Here is a 21,556-nt window from a genome sequence, read left to right on the forward strand (position 1 = left end):
GCTCATTATGACCCTTAACATTTCTTACTTCTTTTGAGTAGGTAATTTTTTGGACATTTTAGATTCTGAGTGTACCGATGGACGTATTGACATTACAATGATGTGCGTTTTAATTTTTTTAATAGCTTTATTTTATTTAGTCCAAGTTCTGCGGTTTAGTAGCATTCGGTACTGTTGACATTTTCATTATGTTCGTGTTTTATGTGCAGTTTCTGTAGTCTGCGAATGACAGCAATTGAGTTCAGCGTATAGTAGGTACCTACATTGAAATAATTTCCGAAAAATAATAACTGAATCATTACTCTACAATAATATAGCTACAATGTAATGATCTCTTCACACAAGGTACCTATTATTCAAAAATAATCAGTTACTTGTACACAATTTAATGATAATAATTTTAATTGGAATAAGACGTATAAAATATAAAAAAGTATATTGATAAGGGGGTGGTAGGTACTATACATAGGTATAGAAAATGTCGATGAGCTTTACCCGAAAAATATGTTCTACGTACCACTGACCTATACCAACGTAGTACCAAGAAGATTAGACTTAATCGACGAGTATGTAAATCTATTTAATTTTGGCACTTGTAGGAACACTGAGGAACGCTGAAAAATGGCGACGTGAGTAGGTACAATGATCGCGTAACTGCTATGTTTTTATTTATTTTAATTAGACAGGTATAGTGGCCCAACTACAAATGTATAATTAAACATACGTTAAGAACAAATTGTGAATGACTTTTTCATTTTTGATAAAAGTTGATAATAGTTGATAGTTGGTAAACGGTAAAATATTTCGTCCTTAGAAAAAAGTCTATTTTTTAAATTTTAAATTACCTAGGTATACAGTTATTTGTTTTTCGTAGTCATTATTATTAAAATAACAATACATGGCGGTCACGAATACGTTTTTTTTTTTCACTCTTTTAACATATCATAATTGTACAAATGCTCAAGACAGAACAATATTTATGAGAAAACCAATAATTTTCATCAGTATAATAGATAGTGTAAAATTAATATTTGTAGTCGCAGGCAAGCGCCTATACTTGAATACACTCCTGTGTATATAAGTACATTGTATAATGTATTTTTTGTTGTACAACGAAGCTCAATCGTCAAATACAATTATAATACGTTAAAGGGTTTCTTTAAACCAATGTGTTAAATCAAAGGGTTTCTTATTATATTGTCTCAGATGTAGTTTTTTTTTTTTTTAAACCTATATTACAGTAGAAAATAGGTTGTTTATTGTCTTACACGCACCGTTGCAGAGAATATAATATATTATAGATATAGTTATACTGTATATGCATGAATCAATAATTATGATAACTTTACATATTTCTCACATATAAGAAACGCTTTTTTAAATTTGAATTGTAACATAAATGTAATATGTGTTATAATAATACAAGTATATTTCTTTCAGATGAAAACGAATACATTTTTTTTTCTTGTAGTTCGATGAATAATCTCATTAAAACACTGACTTGATATCTATAATCTATACAATATACGTCTATGATATTATTCATTACTCGTTAGTTATTAGGTTTGGCCGGGCTATTATTACTATTATCTCACACGGAAAATGTTTCAGCCAAACGACAATTTAATACACACAAAAAATGATACTGTTAATTATGGGCAATAGGAAACTAGATAAGAAATCACCTTGATTCCCATGAAATTAATTTCATGTTAATATGTCTTTTTTTATTGCATTTTTTTCTTAAGTAATTAATACGATGATCGAATAATAATTGCATAACGTATATTTAATCATGAAAATAATTATATTTATTGTATATATACTTATAAATATGATAAATTCTGGCTAAAATCCACCTTGGTGGATTTCACAAGCAAATATTAAGTTTGGTTACCTACAACAATATTCACTTCCGCTATTTACAAATAGTTTTGCTGCCGAGCAAAGAGTTTACCTACAACCAGTTTTATGTCGATTGCGGTAAAACTAGTTAAGAAAAACAGAAATTTCACTAAAATAGTGTACAAAAATATATTATATTTTGATTTAACGATTGAGGTAAATACTGCAGTAATTATTATTGCTGAGTAGTCCGTCATTGTCATACATGTAAAATACTATAAAAGATAGGTGGTCACGGCGTGTTCAATAAAAACTGTTTTATCAGTTGTAAAAAAACTACTCAAATACATAGGTAGGCAAGCTTGAACTTTTTTTTCCTTGACTCACATTTAATATCTTTGCACCACCCACCCTAGACATTTTTTCCCTGCTCTCCAAATAGTGTATTCAATATTCATAGGTTGTTATAGTGGTTAAATAACCTTTAAAAATTATTCAAACTATACCTTTCCCAACCATCATAGGACACCCACCCATTAATATCTTTGTGCTTCACGTGTTTCAAATATCCTTCCTCGAGCCGCCACTGTAGGTCTACAGAAAGTATAATAGTATATTATTATATATTTTGGTCCAAATGTTTCGATATATTTCAAATACTTGTAACTAAATGTATAAGTAATAAATAATAATTATACGTCTAGTCAGTGCAGTTTATAAGTGGATTGTGTTTAACGTAATTATTAGTGATCAAGGAACTATTATACATTAAGTACTTTGATACAATATGAAAACGATGTCTTGGGTTACTGCTTAGTGCTTGTAATATTAGCTGGTGTGTGGATAATTAATTCAATGCCCCGAAATTATAAATGGGTCAGAGTCACGAAAAATGTATAGGAGCTGCTAAAATCAATAAAATATTATGCACACTTCATAAAAATTAAAATATGCATAAACGTTATGTAAAAAACAACTGTTAGAATATTCTAAAAACTTCACTGAAAAAAAACTGGCAATATTGTTGCACACTTGTTATACATAAAATAATATTATATTATAGGTATATTATAAAATATAAAATTATTTATTTGTTTCTCGCTACTATAAATCATATCGATAAATGAAAATAAGATAACATTAATTACATTACAATTTACTTAGGGACATTGTATATCTATAGGAAGGTATAAAAAAAAAAATGAATAAATACATTATTTTAATGTAATTAAAAGTAACTTCATAATAAATAATTATTGATCAATGATCACGGATATGAAAGTGTAAAACTATAATGATGCAGTAATATTTGGGGACATAACATAAAAATCAAGGAAAACTCAAGAGATTATAAATGAGGACAAAAATAAAAACTTATAATAGAGACGCTATAAATTTTTAAATGCGTTAATTATAGCTAATTATAATTCCTTAATATTATAGATAGTTGTAATTATTTTCCACAATATATTTTAAGGTTTAAGTGTAATGAAATTTTATTCAAACATGTTCTTTTTATCATAAAAGTGCACTTTTAAATCGTGTATCAAAGAAATAATAAACTTGAAAATCCTTATTATTCTTTGTATTTGTTTATACGCGGTGTATTATCAATAATGCGTTTACCGTATAGAAATATTATATTATAATAATTATTAATTTCAATAAAATTGTATCTAATCATGAATGAATAAATTAAACTTATTTAGACGTTTTATATGTACAAACCGAATTATTTGGGTGTACCTAGTATATCGTTGTCACGTTGATCAATTCGAAAAATTAAGTCGTATTTTCGTACAAAGTGTTCAATTTATCTATATATTATATAAAACTGAAATCAAGCAAAAGAGGAAATCTTTGTTACGGTTTGGCTCCGAAACTTCTTATCCAATTGTCATGCAGTTTTTTTTAAATGAAAGAGGATATCACGGAACAGGTTTTAGGTATAAATAAAGTTCGATAATGTTAGTCAATAATTAGTTATCTATACATATAAAATCCAAATACCACTGACTCACTGATCGCTGTATCTCAAAAACTACTCAACGTACGGACTTTACATTTGGAATAGAGGTTCTTCTCATATTTTCACCGCGCAATAAGAAAGGATTTTCAAAAATGTTGCGTTTTAGTGGAGTAATTAACGATTATAATTATTCACTGCCAATACGTGAAAATCCACCTGTGTACAATATATTGGTTGCTATTGGTTAATCGGGCATATTTGTTGATTTGTATTATTGTCTTTTGTCAAATAAGATAAATAAGATCTAATAAGTAGTTCCAGAGTTTAGTCTGTATAGTTATAGTGTGTGTATTTATATAGCTAGTTGGTAGATTAGACCTCTGGGAAGAAAATAGGTTAATATTTACAAAGGGTAAAATTTTTTTTTTTATTTCATTCATCGGATTTTAGTACGGTTAGGTTAGAATAGGATTTTGTATAAATTGATTGTATTAAGTACAAACGACAAACTTGGTAAAAATTTGGTACTTAAGAGTTAAATCATACGTACAAACAGCACGGGGTCCGCGATCTACCACAGGTAGATTGCCTACCTGTTAATGTACTGCTGCGTATCAGAATTTTTATTCCGGGAAACGGAAAAGTTAAGATACATTTTGAATACTATACACCGAATATTAAATAACGAATTGAACAAAGTTTAAGTCATATAGAGTTGATACATTTAAGGGGCAACGAAGTGCACGGGATCAGCTAGTATATTATAATATTCCAGATTCCTAGGTCGAAATAGTTACGTATAGTTACCACGTATCCAGCATTGACCATAGACAAATCAAACCTCAATGGAATCATCAATGCTTTTAGCATTTATCAATGGTAGAACAATTAGGTATCTGATTAATACCACTCCCACTATGTATTTCCAAATACATCTCTGCATACGATTTTATAATAAGTTATCGTATAACTGTATATAACGAAGATTTGTATAACATAGGCTCCTGTATACGGATTTGTCTGATAATTAAAAACATGTTTTAAATTCGTCTATATAGGTACTATAAAGGTACCTACGGCTGTACTTTATCAAACATCCGTGTATAAATAATGTATAAATATTACGAAAAATGGCAAAAGTTTTATCCCGAAATTGGGCTGCGTGCTTTACTTATAATATATTATTATAGCTTATATTGACCACAACTGCAGTTGCACTTGAGTCATGTATACATACAGCTCATCTTATCGTACCGATTTGTCTTTCAATGGCGCCTGTGGTAATATAGTCATTAATTTTATGGTGTGATATCCGGGGACGCTGGTGGGAAATAACATTTTAAATAGAAACGAAACGTTCTTACTTATTAATAAAAAATACCGTCAGACTTAACCATAAGTCATTACTACAGTACGATGGCCAAGCTCTCCCCATCATCCTTGATGTGATCGATTTATATATTTTATACGTTCATATATAATATAGGTATACGTATTATTATTTATAAAACTTCATAATTATATTATGTAATTATTATTATTATTTAATATGTTTACGAATATTTTAATAATAGTTTATACTATTTGGTTGTTGCATAAATCAATCCATAATATTAAGTGATAGGTATACCTATTGAGAAAGTCATTTCTAGAAAAACTATATTATATATAGGTATAGGTTGTAGGTATATCTATCGAAAATCTACTGTAGAATTTAATTTTGTACTTCAATAAATGTATAATAGTATGCACCTTTAAGCAGTATATACGTATTAGAAGGACGAACATGCAATGATTATAATTCTATTTATTACATTTTTTTTTTTCTCTCAAATAATTCCAAACCTTGAATTTTATTAGTCTGGTGAATCTGTTTTTTTTTTCGTGAAGGTTTCGCGATGATATGTATGTTTGAGAATAATATACGTATTTATAAACGACACGTGATATGTCATCAACATTATTTCGATGTGTCTGCTATTAATGGATAGATTGTTAACAATGAAACAGTTCCTACACACCGAGTTTCTGGCTGTTTTCAAATTTTCAACTTCGATTTGAGCATTTCGCAACGTCGATTCTTAATTATTCTTATACTACATTATAAGGTTTTTAAATCTTCCGATATTGCAATCAAATTATTATCTGTCTGTATATTGACTGTATACAATATAATATTGTATAGGTCATGGGTACATAATATGTGTTTATTATAAAAGGAAATCAAATTTAAGTTTTTATATACTCTTATCAGATGAACAATTTTAACTGATGATAATAATAATAATATTTATTGTATTTAAATAAACATATACAAATCAAATTTAAATTAATTAATGCACATACATGATATATGCACTAATGTACAATTGACGTTGGGTCGTACCTACGTTTAGATTTTAATGTAAAAAAAAATTAAAGTCAACAATTTAAAATCAATTTTGGCGTATAGAGAGTAATACAAAAATCATTATAACATTAGCACTCGATCAGTTTCTACTGGACTCAATACGTGCCCGTTACTAATAGTTATAAATTGTTTAAAAAAAAAATTATAAACATTCGGTGATTAACGTGTGCTTGACAAGCCAGTTGATAAGTCTATTATATAATTTCAGTAATATTATAATTTTATGTTATAGATTATTGTGAAAGCAAATAGAACAATAATTCTTACAGGCATGAGTCCTCCTCCACTTCTTTGACGATAGACATTTTATAAAATTACTCGCCCATATAATATATTCATCTCCGATGCATAATGCAGGAGTGGCTGTATATCTAAAATTTTGTTTTAAAACATGTTTTTTTTAAGTAGGGTCATTGGACTCTCCCTCCCTTCTATCATGCCGCCCCGTCTTGTATACTTGTACCCCCCCCCATATAACACATTGTATAAATTATTACAGATTGTATATAAATTATTCTTGTTTTCTAATAAAAAAAAAAAAACATATTTTCCAACCCAACTAAATTTGATATTTATTTTAAAATCGTGATTGTCATTATTATTTATGAATAACACAAAATATTTTGAAACCTAGTGGAGAGGGGTGAGTTTTTACAAAATTAAAAAATAGGCAGTGTAAAAAAAGGTCGGGAACCTTTGATCTAGAACGTATCTCATGCGTATATGCATGATGCGTGGTGTATATTCAAATCAAAACTCACTCCATACGCAAATAGATAAAAAAAAATTTACATTAAATTTTTTAGCCAAATATTATTTATAGGTATAGATTTTAAATTAAAACACTTGTTCCTATATAGAAAATGCCTGAAGCCGTTTTCATTCTAAATGTTTCACTTATTAGTTATATTAGATTTATAATCTGTAACCACATCAGTGTAACTAGAGACTTAGCCCCGCATAAACGTTTTCATCCCCTCCTATACTTTTTATATTTTAGTCCCACCTTGGTAAAATCCAAATCCTTGCATGAAGAAAAACTGCCACGGGTTCTTTATGTAAAATAATTAATACTCATACATTATATTGTTTGTTAATATTGTGGATAAACCATGTGCGAGTTTATGTAAGAAAAGAATCAAAACATACAATTCAACTATGACCCAAATGTCAAAACAGATTTATGGTCGGGGTGGCTCTGCCTCCACGACTTATTTTGAACTTTTGTTTTCTAAGACTGTAGCCCCTGTAACTATTAAATCCTAGTTACGCCCAATTATAACCTTCTATACCATATTAGACTGTATTTAAAAAAATTGGTTCACAAATAGTTAATGATTATATTTGTTGTTATTATTTAGTTAATAATTGATATTGCAATACAACGCGTGTTCGTGTCGTGGTATTTTCGGTAACTAATCGAATCACGGAAGGTCGTTGTATATGGTGTTATAAAATACGGAAAATACCAACACTAACTTATAATGTGACATGTGAGCGGAGGTAGTTTCCGCGAGTCTTTTGCATATTGTTTATGTTATTATATTATGTTTTATAGTTAAGTTTGTTTATACATTATAATTTATAGTATATAAAATGGCAAGAAAAGTAGGGCGACAGCATATCCACTTACGTATATGTACTAGGAAATTGGTTTTTTTTCTATCAGACCTGCGGTGCACACTATATGTCGCTGCAACACACGTCAATTGCGCACACTAATAATCATATGTCGTAAATCGCCAATAAAATTTCTTTTAATCTACGAACTGATGTACAGATTAGAAAAAAAAATTAAAGGAAATTACAATAATTCACATTCAGATTTAACTCAATTCAAATTATAAAAACTGCAGCGGGGCCCCTCGCCATTGGGATTGATATCTAAAAAAAACAATAGCATTAATTTATTCTAATATATGTGCGTGTCAATGGAGTCTCGTCGGTCGAAAATTAATTAATCATTAATTAAAATCTACGAAACCTGTCTATTAGTCATATAATGTTGTACGAACAACAATATTCATGTTGTCAGACGAATATTTATTGACTGCTGATAGATCGACGAGCGTTTTGTCACGCCTTTATAATACATCGTTCTTTAAAAACTTTTGTTTCGCATCTCAACCGTACTAAATAAAACCGAGAAAAGCGACTTTATATAGGATGAATATGGATCGAACCATTCATAGTTCATCTGTATAATACGACAATCTAGCTAGCTCCGATTGATATCAGAACTTTTGTAGTTGTTTCTTTTAAAGTGTCGGTTGGTTTTTTTTTTGTTATTATATAACATTATATTTTGATTTGTTAACAATTGAAATAATATACTCTTTTACATATTTCGGAATATGCAATGTTTACACAATGTCACGATGTCCATTTAAATCATAGTAATAATGTGTGGATAATACCTACTATATTATAATAGTACAATGCATTACAGAATGTCAGGCCGGATTTAGTGTTTGATAAGAGTTGAAAAAAAAAAACATTGAATATACGATTTATATATTATCATTTCGGCGTGCTATAATAAACTACGTTTAATGTAAACACGAAACGACGTTATTGTGGCACTCTGTGGTAAATGACACGAGCGCGATATTCAAATGAACTCGCCAAGTAAAATACAATATGAACAGACGACGACGACGACGACGACGAATGACTCACCGCCACGCGTAATTGTGTAAAAATAATAAATCGTGTAATATAAAATATTTTATCCTTCCGTCGACCCCGAATCGTATTGGTACCTATATTATGCGTGTAGGTACACGGAAAATCAGGTAACCATAATGTAATTATGCAGTATAGGTCGGCAATGATGATAATATTGAATGTTGTTTTATGTTCATAATTTTTTTTTTTTATTTTGTCCATCGACTGGAAACTACAGAGGTATTTGCGAACGCTGACAGTGTATGAGACGTAATTTATTGTAGAGGTATACGATTATATAATATTATTGTATAGTTCCGACACGGAATAATCGAAGTATACCGGACACAGCACAGGGTCGTTGAGTTTTGAGACAAATCCTTGGGGTTCAGAGGTCGAGTTTATTCTGTTTTCGAATTTGTTGAATGACACGAAACGGTATTGGTTTTCTAGTGGTGCCTACATGATATTGACACAATCCGAGGCACCGGAAAACAATGTCAAACGCGGATCCACACGGTTAACATTATATACGTCTGTCTGTGGTTGTTCGACAACGCACACACACACACACACACACATGCATGTGCACGAGAATGCGTGTAAGTTTTCTTTATTCGTATTTATATGTTATTATTATCATCGCATAGGTAGGTACCAGCCACTGAAAGGTATATTGCGCGTTTCACCGCCGCATGAGACTTATCGCAGAATATTATTGCCTTATACGCTGCCAGCATAATATGCCTGCTAAGCCCTACTTGGCACACGGTTACGTAATCGTATAAAACAAAACAAAACATTATGATATTATTGTGCAGCTATTGTACGCATAGCCGACACTTGCGTTTGATAAAGAACACGCTCGGATGACGTCTGCTGAAATCCGTGGTGCGAAGAGATCGCAACTCCGCGCCGTATATTCGACAGGTTAGGTTAGTATTATGCTCGATTGGTGTTTTGCAAAATCAGAATTCGTTTGAAATATCGTATGCTATTATAGGTATAGGCTATGCACTTGGATATTGTATCAGATATTTATAGTTCGCATACAACGCGAGAGACAGTGCGTACAATGTTGCCCATACGGATTTGAGGACATTTTCGAGTAGGTATATTAATATTATTTTAGTTGATAATAACTTTGATTAATTATATACTAAATCAGTGGTAATGATAATAATATAATACTTCTTGATATCGGTATACTATTTACACCGTAGAAGTGTGACCCTCTATTATTGAATTTCACAAACAAGCATTGTGTACCTAAATATTATATTGTGTATTTTGTAGATTTAAATTGCACTGTTGATGGACTATATTATATTATATAATATACCGATACTAAACGCGAAGTTGAAGGTTGGCCATTACTATTTTTTTCAATTGACTCTAATTGTGGGCAATAATTATAGTTTATAATATTTAGGTACTTTATTATATTTTATTCATAAGATTGCTATTTTGTCGGTAACTTATCGGTACGTCATATTGTATTCTAGGTCAAGTAAAAAATTAATACGCATACATTTTTTTCCTCGAAGCGAATTCGATCAAAAATTGATTTCCTGTTGTTTTATACCTGTACTATATACACGTACGTACAAGTACGTCAATTTTTTTTTACAGTTGTTCGCCGTTCGATTACTTGCATAATCTCATCTAATTAGGAACTTTAATCGAACATTCGTACCTAAATGCGCCAAATGCGGTATACCTACATTAATGCGGTTTGCTTCGTATTGTACGATTATGTTATTTATATTAATTTATTCGCAAATGGAGCAAACGCGGCACGAGATTTTTTTTTCTTTTTGTAATTTGTTCAAACGGCTGCGCAGATAACGTGGAGGGGGGGAGGGGGCGTATAGTCGACTCACCTGGAACAACGGCGGCGCCCATCTGCTTGCTGCTCCTGGCCAAGGTGAGCGCGATCAGAGCGCAGTCGAACAGCGGCTTGGTCAGGTGCGAGTACAAGTGCGCCACGGACGACGTGAACGCAGTGATGTCGTCCGTCAGCCGGTGGTCTGCATTCTCGATGCGGCCGTCCATGTTGCTCACCCTATAGTAAGTCTGGTCCTTGAAGTACATACCGTAAGCGTGGTTGACCAGTCGAGTCCTGTAAGCGAACAGAAACCCATATTGTCAAAACTCGTTACATAATCGTACGCATACATAATATTGTTTTGTTGTAAAAAAAATTATACGATAATATTAATATTATATATATATTATGTAAGCATGTATATATTTTATAGGATCAGTCGTAAGTGTACCCCAGAGATGAAATCGTATGCATGGGTTGTATATATTCAAGGGCGTGATCGAAGAGCATATATAGTACGCTGGTTACCAAAGTGGGCTTAAACATACAACAATTATTAAGGTTATGCGGTATCCTCACCACTGAGAATATTAAACAATAATAACAACAATGGTATAGAATTATAACTATAAAACCGCACAATATCACAATAATATATTATTATGATAATTATTACAACATTATTAAAAATAAATAAATAACGTTGAAATTAATTGAATTGAAAATTGATCAGACAACGGATTGTGGAAATTTTTTTCTTTATCATAAACCAATTCCACAACGTCATAATATATCTAACCATTACGGCAACTAGTATAGATTTTTGAAACACTGTACCTAAAGACGTGGTTTCCTACAATCACGCGTGCGTGATTGCGCGGTGCGCGATGCGCGTTTGCGCGATCACGCTTGCGTGATGCGTGATGGAAGTGTTTTGCTACGATGCGTGTTTACGACTGCGCGATTTGGAGTTTAGAAAAGTGTCGTCACTTCGTCAGTTGATGTTTAGTATTTCATCAAAATGGACGTAGTTATGCTTTACAATATTTTGGAGGATGAAGCAGATGAAGAACTATTGCTACTTGCGAATCATTTCCGTAATGAAAATGATGAAATGTTTAGTCAACGGAGCAGGGAGGGTTGTTTCAGTACTTTAATTCAAAGGCGCCTAATTGACAATGAAACTAGATTCAGGGCATATTTTAGAGTGTCATTTGAATTATTTAATTATATACTAAATGCTATTAAAGAAGATATAAGAAGGCGTCCAAGTAATCGGATTAAGAAACCAATATCACCAGAAGAGAAACTTAGCGTCACTCTAAGGTAAGTAAAATTATTGTACTATAGGTATATTTATCAAAATAAGAAAGGGACAATAAATATTTGGGTAATTTTCCATTTCAATTATATTATTCTGATATTGATAGAATGATTCATTTAAAAAATACATACATATTATTTATTTAGAACTTGGAATATATCTAACCTAAGTCCTAACCACTGAGCGTTAATAGTAATTAAAATAAAGCAACAAAAAATAATAAATATTTAAATTTACACCAATGTTATATGGAGATTTCATTTTAATAAAATAAAATAATATATATACTAACTTCGTACCAATCTGGTAATTTTCAAACTATAAAATATCAAAAAATAATTTTTTTTCAAAATAAAATAAAATAAAACTGTGCATGAAAAATGTTAAACTTGCTTAATAAAAATAAAAAAATTAATATTCTTCGAGATATTTTAAATAAGAAAAATTGGACTTCGCAGATGGAGTAGGATTTGAAATGTCCGAAACACTTGACATCGTAGTGGAACACGAAGATTCATCGGCAAGTATTGTAGGAACTTGCAGATTCGATGAAAATGTTGATGTTGATGTCATTGTTTCTACAGGTGGTGTACTCGTGGTAGCCTTTGTTTTTAATAAGCGTAATTCCATTTCGGAAACAATGTTAAATATCCTCATTTTGGCTTCCACAACTGATTCTGGAGGAAACATTGAAACCGTTGACGCCATACTTTTAAAAAAAGTTTGAATTGGATCAATAGATTCTTGTTGTTTCATTTCTCTTAACGCTGCCAATCGCTCCTCTCGTCCTTTTTTAATTTCATCTAATATTTTATCTTGAGCTCTTCGTGTTGTTTTTTTTTTCGCACGGTTTTGTAAATGAATCTATCAAACTATGGTTTATTTCTGTATTTGGTAGTTTGTCATCAATGGGCATATCTAATAATGGTTCAGAACTTTTAAGTAACAGTTCCTTCTCTGGCTCGATTTCTTCAGTTTGGTCAAAACTATCATTTACGGCCATTTCTGAGTAGTTTGTGTTGTCATTGCAGGCTTTTTTTTCTACTGAAATGTTCGATGTAGTTCTGAAAATAATTACACATAAAAAATACACATAAATATAAAATGTATTGATTTTACAACTGCGTTTTTTAATTGTTTTCTATTTTCAAAAAAAAATGTACAAGTAACCTTAGTAGTTAAAAATTCATAACATTTTTATAATCCTTATCTAAGGTTTAAAAATTCAATACAATATAATACATAATAATATACGACATATAATAATTGTTTACCTTCTTTCGTTTTCGATGTTATCTAAAAAACTTAATGAATCGTCATTGTACTTCGATTTTGTTGTAGCTGCTGAACCGGTACCTAATCTTCGTTTCTTTAAATTTTTTTTATATGAATCTCTTATTGTGCGCCATCTTGTCTTACAATCATTTACTGAAAATAATTTTAGTGTATTATTTATATTTTACAGATTTTTAGCAACCGGTGAAAGTTATAGATCCCTTGCTTTTCAATTCCGAATATCTCACAGTTGGATAAGTACTATTATAAGGGAAGTATTAGTTGCTATTTGTCATCGTTTAAAAAATATAGCAATACCTGAACCAACGCAATGTAGTTTGTCGAAAGTAGCCAACGATTTCTATGAAATGTGGAATTTTCCAAATTGCTGCGGCGCCATAGACGGGAAGCACATACGGATCGTTTGCCCTGATAACTCTGGATCGCTGTTTTTTAATTACAAGTCATTTTTTTCAATTGTGTTATTGGCTTTAGTCGACGCGAATAACAAATTTCTGGTGGTAGACATAGGATCGTATGGTAAAGAAGGCGATGCAGGAATTTTCCCTAAATCTAATTTGGGCAAATCAATATCAACCGGAGAATTCAAATTTCCAGAACCAAAATGTTTACCAAACACTGATGTAGTCTTGCCACATGTATTTGTCGGTGACGAAGCATTTAAATTGACGGAGACAATGATGAGGCCTTATCCCCGAAACCAATCAAAACTAGATCCAAAAAAAGCCATTTTTAATTACCGCCTAAGTCGAGCTCGAAGAACCACAGAAAATACGTTTGGCATAATGTGTCAATACTTTCGTGTATTTTTCACGCCAATTAATATTCTGCCTGACACAGTCGACAATTTAATAATGGCCGCATGTATTATCCATAACATGTTACGAGAAGAACGAATGGTGTGTCCTATGGATTCGACAGACAGAGATCCCATAACAGACGTTCAAACGAACACGAACATGATACAATTTGGTGCAGTTGGAGGAAACGCAACTCATGAAGCTTTTCGAGTTAGGGAAACTTTTAAAGATTATTTTAACAGTAGGTCAGGATCAGTGAGTTGGCAGCAAAAACACGTGACTCGTACTAATTAAGATAGTGTTGTTATATATTATATTGACTGTTTACAAAAATTATTAGTAGTCCAAATATGATTTTACTATTAACTATTTTCATATTATATTCAGTGTAATATTATTTATAATGTAAAATTAAGTTTATTATTATCAACTAACATATTATTTTAAGTTATAAAACCAAACATTATATGTATATAAGTTTATTTTCGGTCACTATAAATTATCACATATAGATATAATTAAACTAAAACATTCTGTATTATTAGAAATGTAAGTAAATTATTTAATTTTAGATAAGATTTTATTCAGTCACATATTGATATTCTATAAATATCAAATTTTCTTGACTGTTGTCTCGTATTCGTTATTCAAGAACAAACAATTTGAATCACAAATCATAATATTTTCTTATATCATATTACTATCTTACTATATTTTTAACTTATAATTTATATTAATTTTCTAATGACATTACATACCGTTTTTTCCAATAGACTGTGAAATTTCTTTCCAAACATTATCTTTAATGCAATTATCCTTATAATTTTTGTCACTCAATTTATAAATTACAGGATAATTACGAACAACTTCTATGAGTTTTTCGTCATCCATAACATTAAATGCCCTCGACTCCATAGTTCACCAAAACTAATTTAAAAAAAAACATTGAAAATTGTAATAATTTACAAAAAAAAAATTATTTGTTATTTATATAGCAGCTTATATTTGAAAATTATTCTTACTTACTTCTACCTGCCGTTTGATTTGACTTGATATTGATAAAATCAAATAAAACATATAATACAATAATATTATATTAAATAATAATTAAATAATATATTAAAATAAATGAAATCCCGCAATGCGTTTCACGCAGAAGTTGACTTCGTGGCGACAGCTGCGTGACTGGAGTGCGTGATCGACAATCGCGCGCGCGAATATTCACGCGCGTGAATTATTAATAAACACTTACATAGTTTTTCGTGGTTTCAACTTTTGCGCGATCACGCATCACGCATCGCGCACCGCGCAATCACGCACGCGTGATTGTAGGAAACCAAGGCTTAAAGGTGTACCGAGTGTATAAGTTATAGGATTATGTCTTATCGATTTATATAATACTATCACGTGTGATATGTGACCGCGGCAGCAATAAGGGGCACATTTTTTCAGAGCCCAAAAATATGACTTATACCTGAGCATCTTCAACTTTTAAATCAGAACCCTACGACAATCCCTTAAGAATTACGCACAGTTTATAGTGGATCTGGTAGTTTTTTCGGTTGTATATACACCAACAAAGCATGCCGATAATCAGTACTTATCCTGGTGGTAGGTATAATTATACGATCTCCGTCAACTTACTGTAAGGTACCGTTTTTATGGTAACCACTAATCCGAAATAGCCATATAATATTCTCGTACGGGTTCGGTATTACCTAACCTAATATACTTCTACCTATACTCGATAAATAAATTCGTTTCTTGTATACAACCTGCAACCTCGTTCGTGTTCAAGTAATAATTATATACCAAAAACCGGTGGGTATATCCGAATATTTAAAACACACGCCTTGCCATTATTACACATATACACCGAAGTCGCTATATAGGTATATCGATGTGCTGCGGTAATATTTGCAGGGTGACCTTGCTTACAACAAACAGCTGTGTCGTATATAAAATATACATTAATATCATATGCGTGACACTACCCGTTCGTTTAGCGACTCGAAATCACAGCTTGCGTACCACAATGTGTACGTTTTTTTTAAATATCCACGAACAACGAGGCACGCGAACTATAATAATAATATTATGTGCGTCGGTATAATAAAATAAAATATAATATTATGTAGAAAATCATTCGTCGCAGTCGTAGCAGTGTACTCGTATCAAAAGACGACGATCGGCATCGTGTACGATCATTGCGGTGCAATGTATATATTATTATAATGTAGAATCTACACTGTATATATAGATGGTCGTCATCACTACACTACTATTATACGACGTATAATAACGATTTGAATGTTTGTTTTATCCCGTCGGTGCACGCGCGGAATGTATGCGAAACACGCATTTTTTTGTTGAAAACATTTTACACCATATTATATCAGTTAAATGTACCAATATAATATACGTGAATATAGCTGTTTATTTGTTTTTCGCTAAAAAAAACAAAACCAAAGTAATACTAAAGTAGGTATAGCGATAATAAGCGCGACTGGCTGCAATTCAGCAAATTATTATGAAAAAAAAAAATTAAAACATTATTTCATATAGGTGGGTTGTAGGTACCTACTATGCGCGTAAAATCGTCTTGTTTTGATTTCATAATAGATCAATGGGAACTGTTGCAGAACAACGCAATATCGCGATCATCATTAATCAAGTTGACATAATGAGGTTATTATTTTTCTAGTAACGTTGATAGATAATACAAAAAAAAAAAAACTTCATTAATAATAATTAACGCGTATAAGAACACGCGTGTACCGTGTAGGTATAAGTACGCAATATTAATATTATTATCATACCTCCTACGAGTCCGAAATGAAAAACACTTCGAAAAATTAGCGTTTTGCATAATTCATCGATTTAATGTACCGCCTGCCAGTATTACGGTTTTTCGACAGCGCGCATAAAAGCACACGATGAATACGACTTACAAGACGTAACTCCGTCAAAGAATACATTACATAATATACACAAATACGTTTTAATCCGGTACAAACGATTCGTACTAATTGCGCCGGAAAACACTCGCACGTTTTCGGAAATAATTCTCGCTTACAAATAATTGTTTGTGAATCAATTGAATCGAGTGTATTACGCGACGTAGGTACACACTGTGTTTTGAAAATGAATAGTAATTTATTTATTTTAGGTGCTCGTCACACGAACTAGAATAATGGTCGTATAGCTGTAAGTATATGCGCACATACTGATAAAATAAAAAACATTGGATTTTTAATAAACCATATAAAAATATAAAATATTATTAATAAAAAATACAGACAGGATGACAAATGACGTGCTCAGTATTTAAAAGCAATAATAAATCATTATAATCGAAAGACGACGCGGAGCTCGGTTTGCTACGAATAAAATAATATACAATATTAGGAAATTTTCTGAAAATTTAAAGTGCTCGTAAAAAAAGAAAATTATGAATAACATTTTTTATTGAATATAATATTACATTATAAGGTATAAAAGTTGCTTCGTATTAAAATTAAAATCTTTAAAAAAACTCATAAAAACTATATGGTTTCCATTAAAACAAATATAAAACTAATACATTTTGATATAAATAATAATTTTTTTTTTTTTTTATTAAAAATAAAGTATATTTACAATCTATACATAAGTGTATAATGAGTAAGTGTGGTGACAGAGTAAGTAAATATTATAAGAAAAAAAATAACAAGAGAAGGAAGGCTCCCAGCAGTGCCACCTGACCAGAAATAAATAATAATTTAGAGACAAATAAACGTAACAAATTCAAACTGTTTAAATAAACTGAATAAACGCTCATTCATTCATTTTTCGAGCTGATTTTCCCAAAATAGTTATTAAATAATCATATCGTTTATATTATATCAGAGGTGGCCAACCTTTTTCTATATTGTGCAAAATTAAAAAAAATGATTGAAAATGTACCTCAAAATGAACACTTTAACACTCTGGTTTATAATATATTCAAAATGATTTTGTTGGGTATTAAATTAATAGGATTTGAACATCAAAAAGTTAATCAAGTACAGGAGGATCACTAATTGTTATTATAATTAGGGCACTCGTCTAGCTCAAATGTTAAAGATTAAAAAGTTAAAACATACAGAATGATGCCAATATTTGATTTTCGAAATTTGTAGATTATATATTACCAATTTTTATAACATTTTCAATATATTATATGTATAGGTAGTTTCTAAATGTTTTTCTGTTTATATATGGTCGATATTTTTTGAAAATTAAATCACGTCTATTATTAATGGCATAACAGTATAAACCCAATGTTGGAAAATAAATAATCGGTGGAATTATATAAGCTTTTAAAAATATAGTACAAAAATGTTTCATCTGACCGGAGTTTTTAGCGTGCATCGTCAAGGAGGCGGTTTTTGGTAGTATTTTCAATCAATATATACGCGTAAAGGACTGCGCGAAACCAACTTTTGGAGCATTATTCCTTGTGGCTTTTATACACTTATTTGAAAAAGTGATTACACGTACACAGCAGACAAAAGCACAGTTTAATATATGTATTCCTCATTTACATCTCAGAGATACACAAACTAATAGGGAACAATCGATACGTTGATAAAATAATAATATTATTATTATTATTATTTATTTATTTATTTATAATCTCCATTTGGCAATTTTAAGTTTATAGTTTAAGTTCTATATTACAAGTAATAGATATTTATAATACACAGTAACACAGGACATGTAGAAATGACAACTCAATATATATATGCATATATATCAGAAAATTTCATTGTCCGGTAGGTACAATTGTATCCGTCATTTATTTCCCAATCAAATTGTTTAGCTACTTAGCCGTCAAATTACGTTTCCTCCGAACACCTGGCACGTGAAGGTGCGGCCTCATACGTTCTGTTTGTGTTTTTGTTTATATGTTTTGTTTTGACAAATATATTTCTATGTACAAGTATATTATAATAATCAAAAACCATAATTCGGTTACTATTTATTTAATATTTTCAACCATTTTCCGTAAACCAGATACGAGTTTATAGCTCTGCAGTTGGTATACGCACCTATCGGCTATTATTAATGTAGTTCATTACAATATTAAGTAATTGTACCTAATTTATTTGGCTGAAATAATTAATAAATGAAAAATAAACTCCTCCATAATATATAGGACATATTTCCTCATGCATGAAAATAATTATAGATACGGTGACGATGTGTGATCATTTATACATAAAATTGTTTTGGTTGTGCATATATTTGCCTTTAATAGTTTAATCAGAAATTATAATTTCCAAGCATTTATCAGTGTCGATCGATTTTGCCCAAAACCCCATTACTATTATACATGACTTTATTGAACAATTGTTTCCATTGGCTGGCTGCTTTTATGATATCGAAAGACCATCGTTATATTATATGTATAATAACTGTATTTCAGCCCCATGTGTTTAATACTTACATTTTAAATGTCGTATAATCACTATGACTCTACTGCATTTGCTGATTTACCGAAAATCAATAACAATATTGAAGGTTGGCACTTTGGGAATTGGCATTAATATTTTATTAGCTGCACATAATTTGTCGAGATTTTAAAAACAGAGCCAATTACCTTAACGGAAAAAAAATCAATTTACTGTCGAGTGTCGGACAAGGTAAGGTAAAAAGATAAAGAAACGCAAAAATAAAAATATCAATATGATATGGAAAATATTGTATCTACATTACACGATGATCGTGACCTCGAAAACTATACGAGTATAAGCGGAATCATTCATAATTTACAACTACAAAATATTAAATAAATTATTTATTATTTCTGATTATACTTTTACGAATATAATTTTTCAATACAAACATAAACACAAACACAAACCGAACGTAACCCGCCTCCGGAATTCGGTGGAAATGTCGTTATATAAGGTTAAGTGGGCAAGTGGCTCTCATATAGTGCATTCGATGGGGAATTGTATATCGGATAGGGAAATGTATATAATATGTATGTTATATATTATGTATGTATGTATGTATGTATGTGTATATGTATGTCTGTATGTTATATATTATGTATGTATGTATGTATGTATGTATGTAACTATATCGCATATAGGTACTATATACGTAATATATGTATGCGTATATGCAATAGTATTGGAATTTGTCGGAAATCAAATTAAATTGTATTGATCACCGAAATAAAGCGTAATATTGTTTCCATTACTGCATATTTATACTTAATTATATTTTTACAATTTGTTGGTTAGCTGTATAAAGTTCGACCATTCCCCTCTCGCCTACATAATAATTATAATAGTTATAATTAAAATAATACGTTGATTTTCGATTTCAACAGTCCCGAATTCCGAGTCGTAGAGGTGCCGGTTGTTGTATACAGGACAAAGGTATATACTGAGGATATCTCGTCAGAACACGTCAATGCAACACATCAAATAATTCATCGAGTTATGCTTGAGAGTAGTGCCTATACATATAAGAAGACGACTTACCTACCTATAATGTTAACAAAAAATAAAAATCGTGCGATACATCCATCACCCGATCGAAACGCGCTCGTTTACTCTCGTATAATGATAAATCGGTTGTACCTTGTACGAGTTGTACAGGTAATGTATATAGATACTACTCGTGTTACGTGTATTATAGTAATATATTATACAGTGAAACTTACTTATAACGAAGTCTCATGGGCAAAAAAAAATGTATATTGTATAGAATTAAATAAATTTGGTTCTAATTTGATTTGGTCCTCAAAACTATTTCGTTAAACAGATCTTTTATTAAATCGACGTTTCACTGCATGAAATAAAATAGTATATAATTTATGTGATATTATAATATGATAAATGATATAATATATACACGCGGAAATATCATTATGAGCGCCATAAAAAGAAAAATATGAAATTTGGAGCTAAAGAATAATTGGTTACTTCGAGTTATTAGGAATTGGTTACTAATATTCTAATATAGACGGGTTGATGTCTACTATTTCAGGTGATTGCAAAAATGGTATAAAAAGTGCGAGTACTTAAATATAAAAATATGTTCTGAGGGATAAATTCATGTCGAGTGATAATAGAGGAATAATCGTTGAACAGATGAGGTTTCGCCCTACTGCAGGTAATAAAATATTTGTAATTCGATTTGTCAATAATGCAAACATGTACATAATAAATTTACTTTATATTGTAAAATATAATTATAATGTTTTCTTAGCCGCATGACTTGTCGTGCAGGACCGATGGCTGTCGATTATGTTCGTATATAAACGTAATATTGTGGCAGCGCATTACACATGGATAATTATTGCAGAAACAAAAAAATTGCTTGCAAAATAATTACAATAATTATATTTCGGAAAGACAACAAACCGTATCTAGTATGT

General features: G+C 30.7%; 3 protein-coding genes across 4 annotated transcripts in view; 1 reads left to right on the plus strand and 2 right to left on the minus strand.

Annotated features, from left to right (window-relative positions):
• The window catches only part of LOC132950286 (ATP-binding cassette sub-family D member 1), a 61,289-nt gene that overhangs the window by 15,974 nt on the left and 23,759 nt on the right, over positions 1–21,556 (minus strand). The window contains exon 2 of the mRNA XM_061021647.1: positions 10,775–11,013. Coding sequence (XP_060877630.1) covers positions 10,775–11,013 — 239 coding nt within the window. The remainder of the gene's footprint in view (positions 1–10,774; positions 11,014–21,556) is intronic.
• Positions 11,741–14,911, plus strand: LOC132951195 (uncharacterized). The gene is made up of 2 exons (XM_061022960.1): positions 11,741–12,045; positions 13,509–14,911. Exons 1-2 carry the CDS (start codon positions 11,741–11,743, stop codon positions 14,431–14,433), a joined length of 1,230 nt encoding a protein of 409 aa, XP_060878943.1. The 3' UTR covers positions 14,434–14,911.
• LOC132951196 (uncharacterized) lies at positions 12,039–15,473 on the minus strand. Of its 2 annotated transcripts, XM_061022963.1 has the most exons (4): positions 15,166–15,473; positions 14,898–15,066; positions 13,318–13,471; positions 12,039–13,107 (listed from the first exon to the last, which is right to left on the minus strand). In XM_061022963.1, the coding sequence occupies exons 2-4, from the start codon at positions 15,052–15,054 to the stop codon at positions 12,855–12,857; spliced, it is 564 nt and encodes a 187-aa protein (XP_060878946.1). In that variant the 5' UTR covers positions 15,055–15,066; positions 15,166–15,473; the 3' UTR covers positions 12,039–12,854. The 2 variants fall into 2 exon arrangements, with proteins under 2 accessions (XP_060878946.1, XP_060878945.1); XM_061022962.1 differs by having other exon boundaries at positions 14,898–15,473.

Source organism: Metopolophium dirhodum, chromosome 8, assembly GCF_019925205.1.
Source record: "Metopolophium dirhodum isolate CAU chromosome 8, ASM1992520v1, whole genome shotgun sequence".
Lineage (NCBI taxonomy): Eukaryota > Metazoa > Arthropoda > Insecta > Hemiptera > Aphididae > Metopolophium > Metopolophium dirhodum.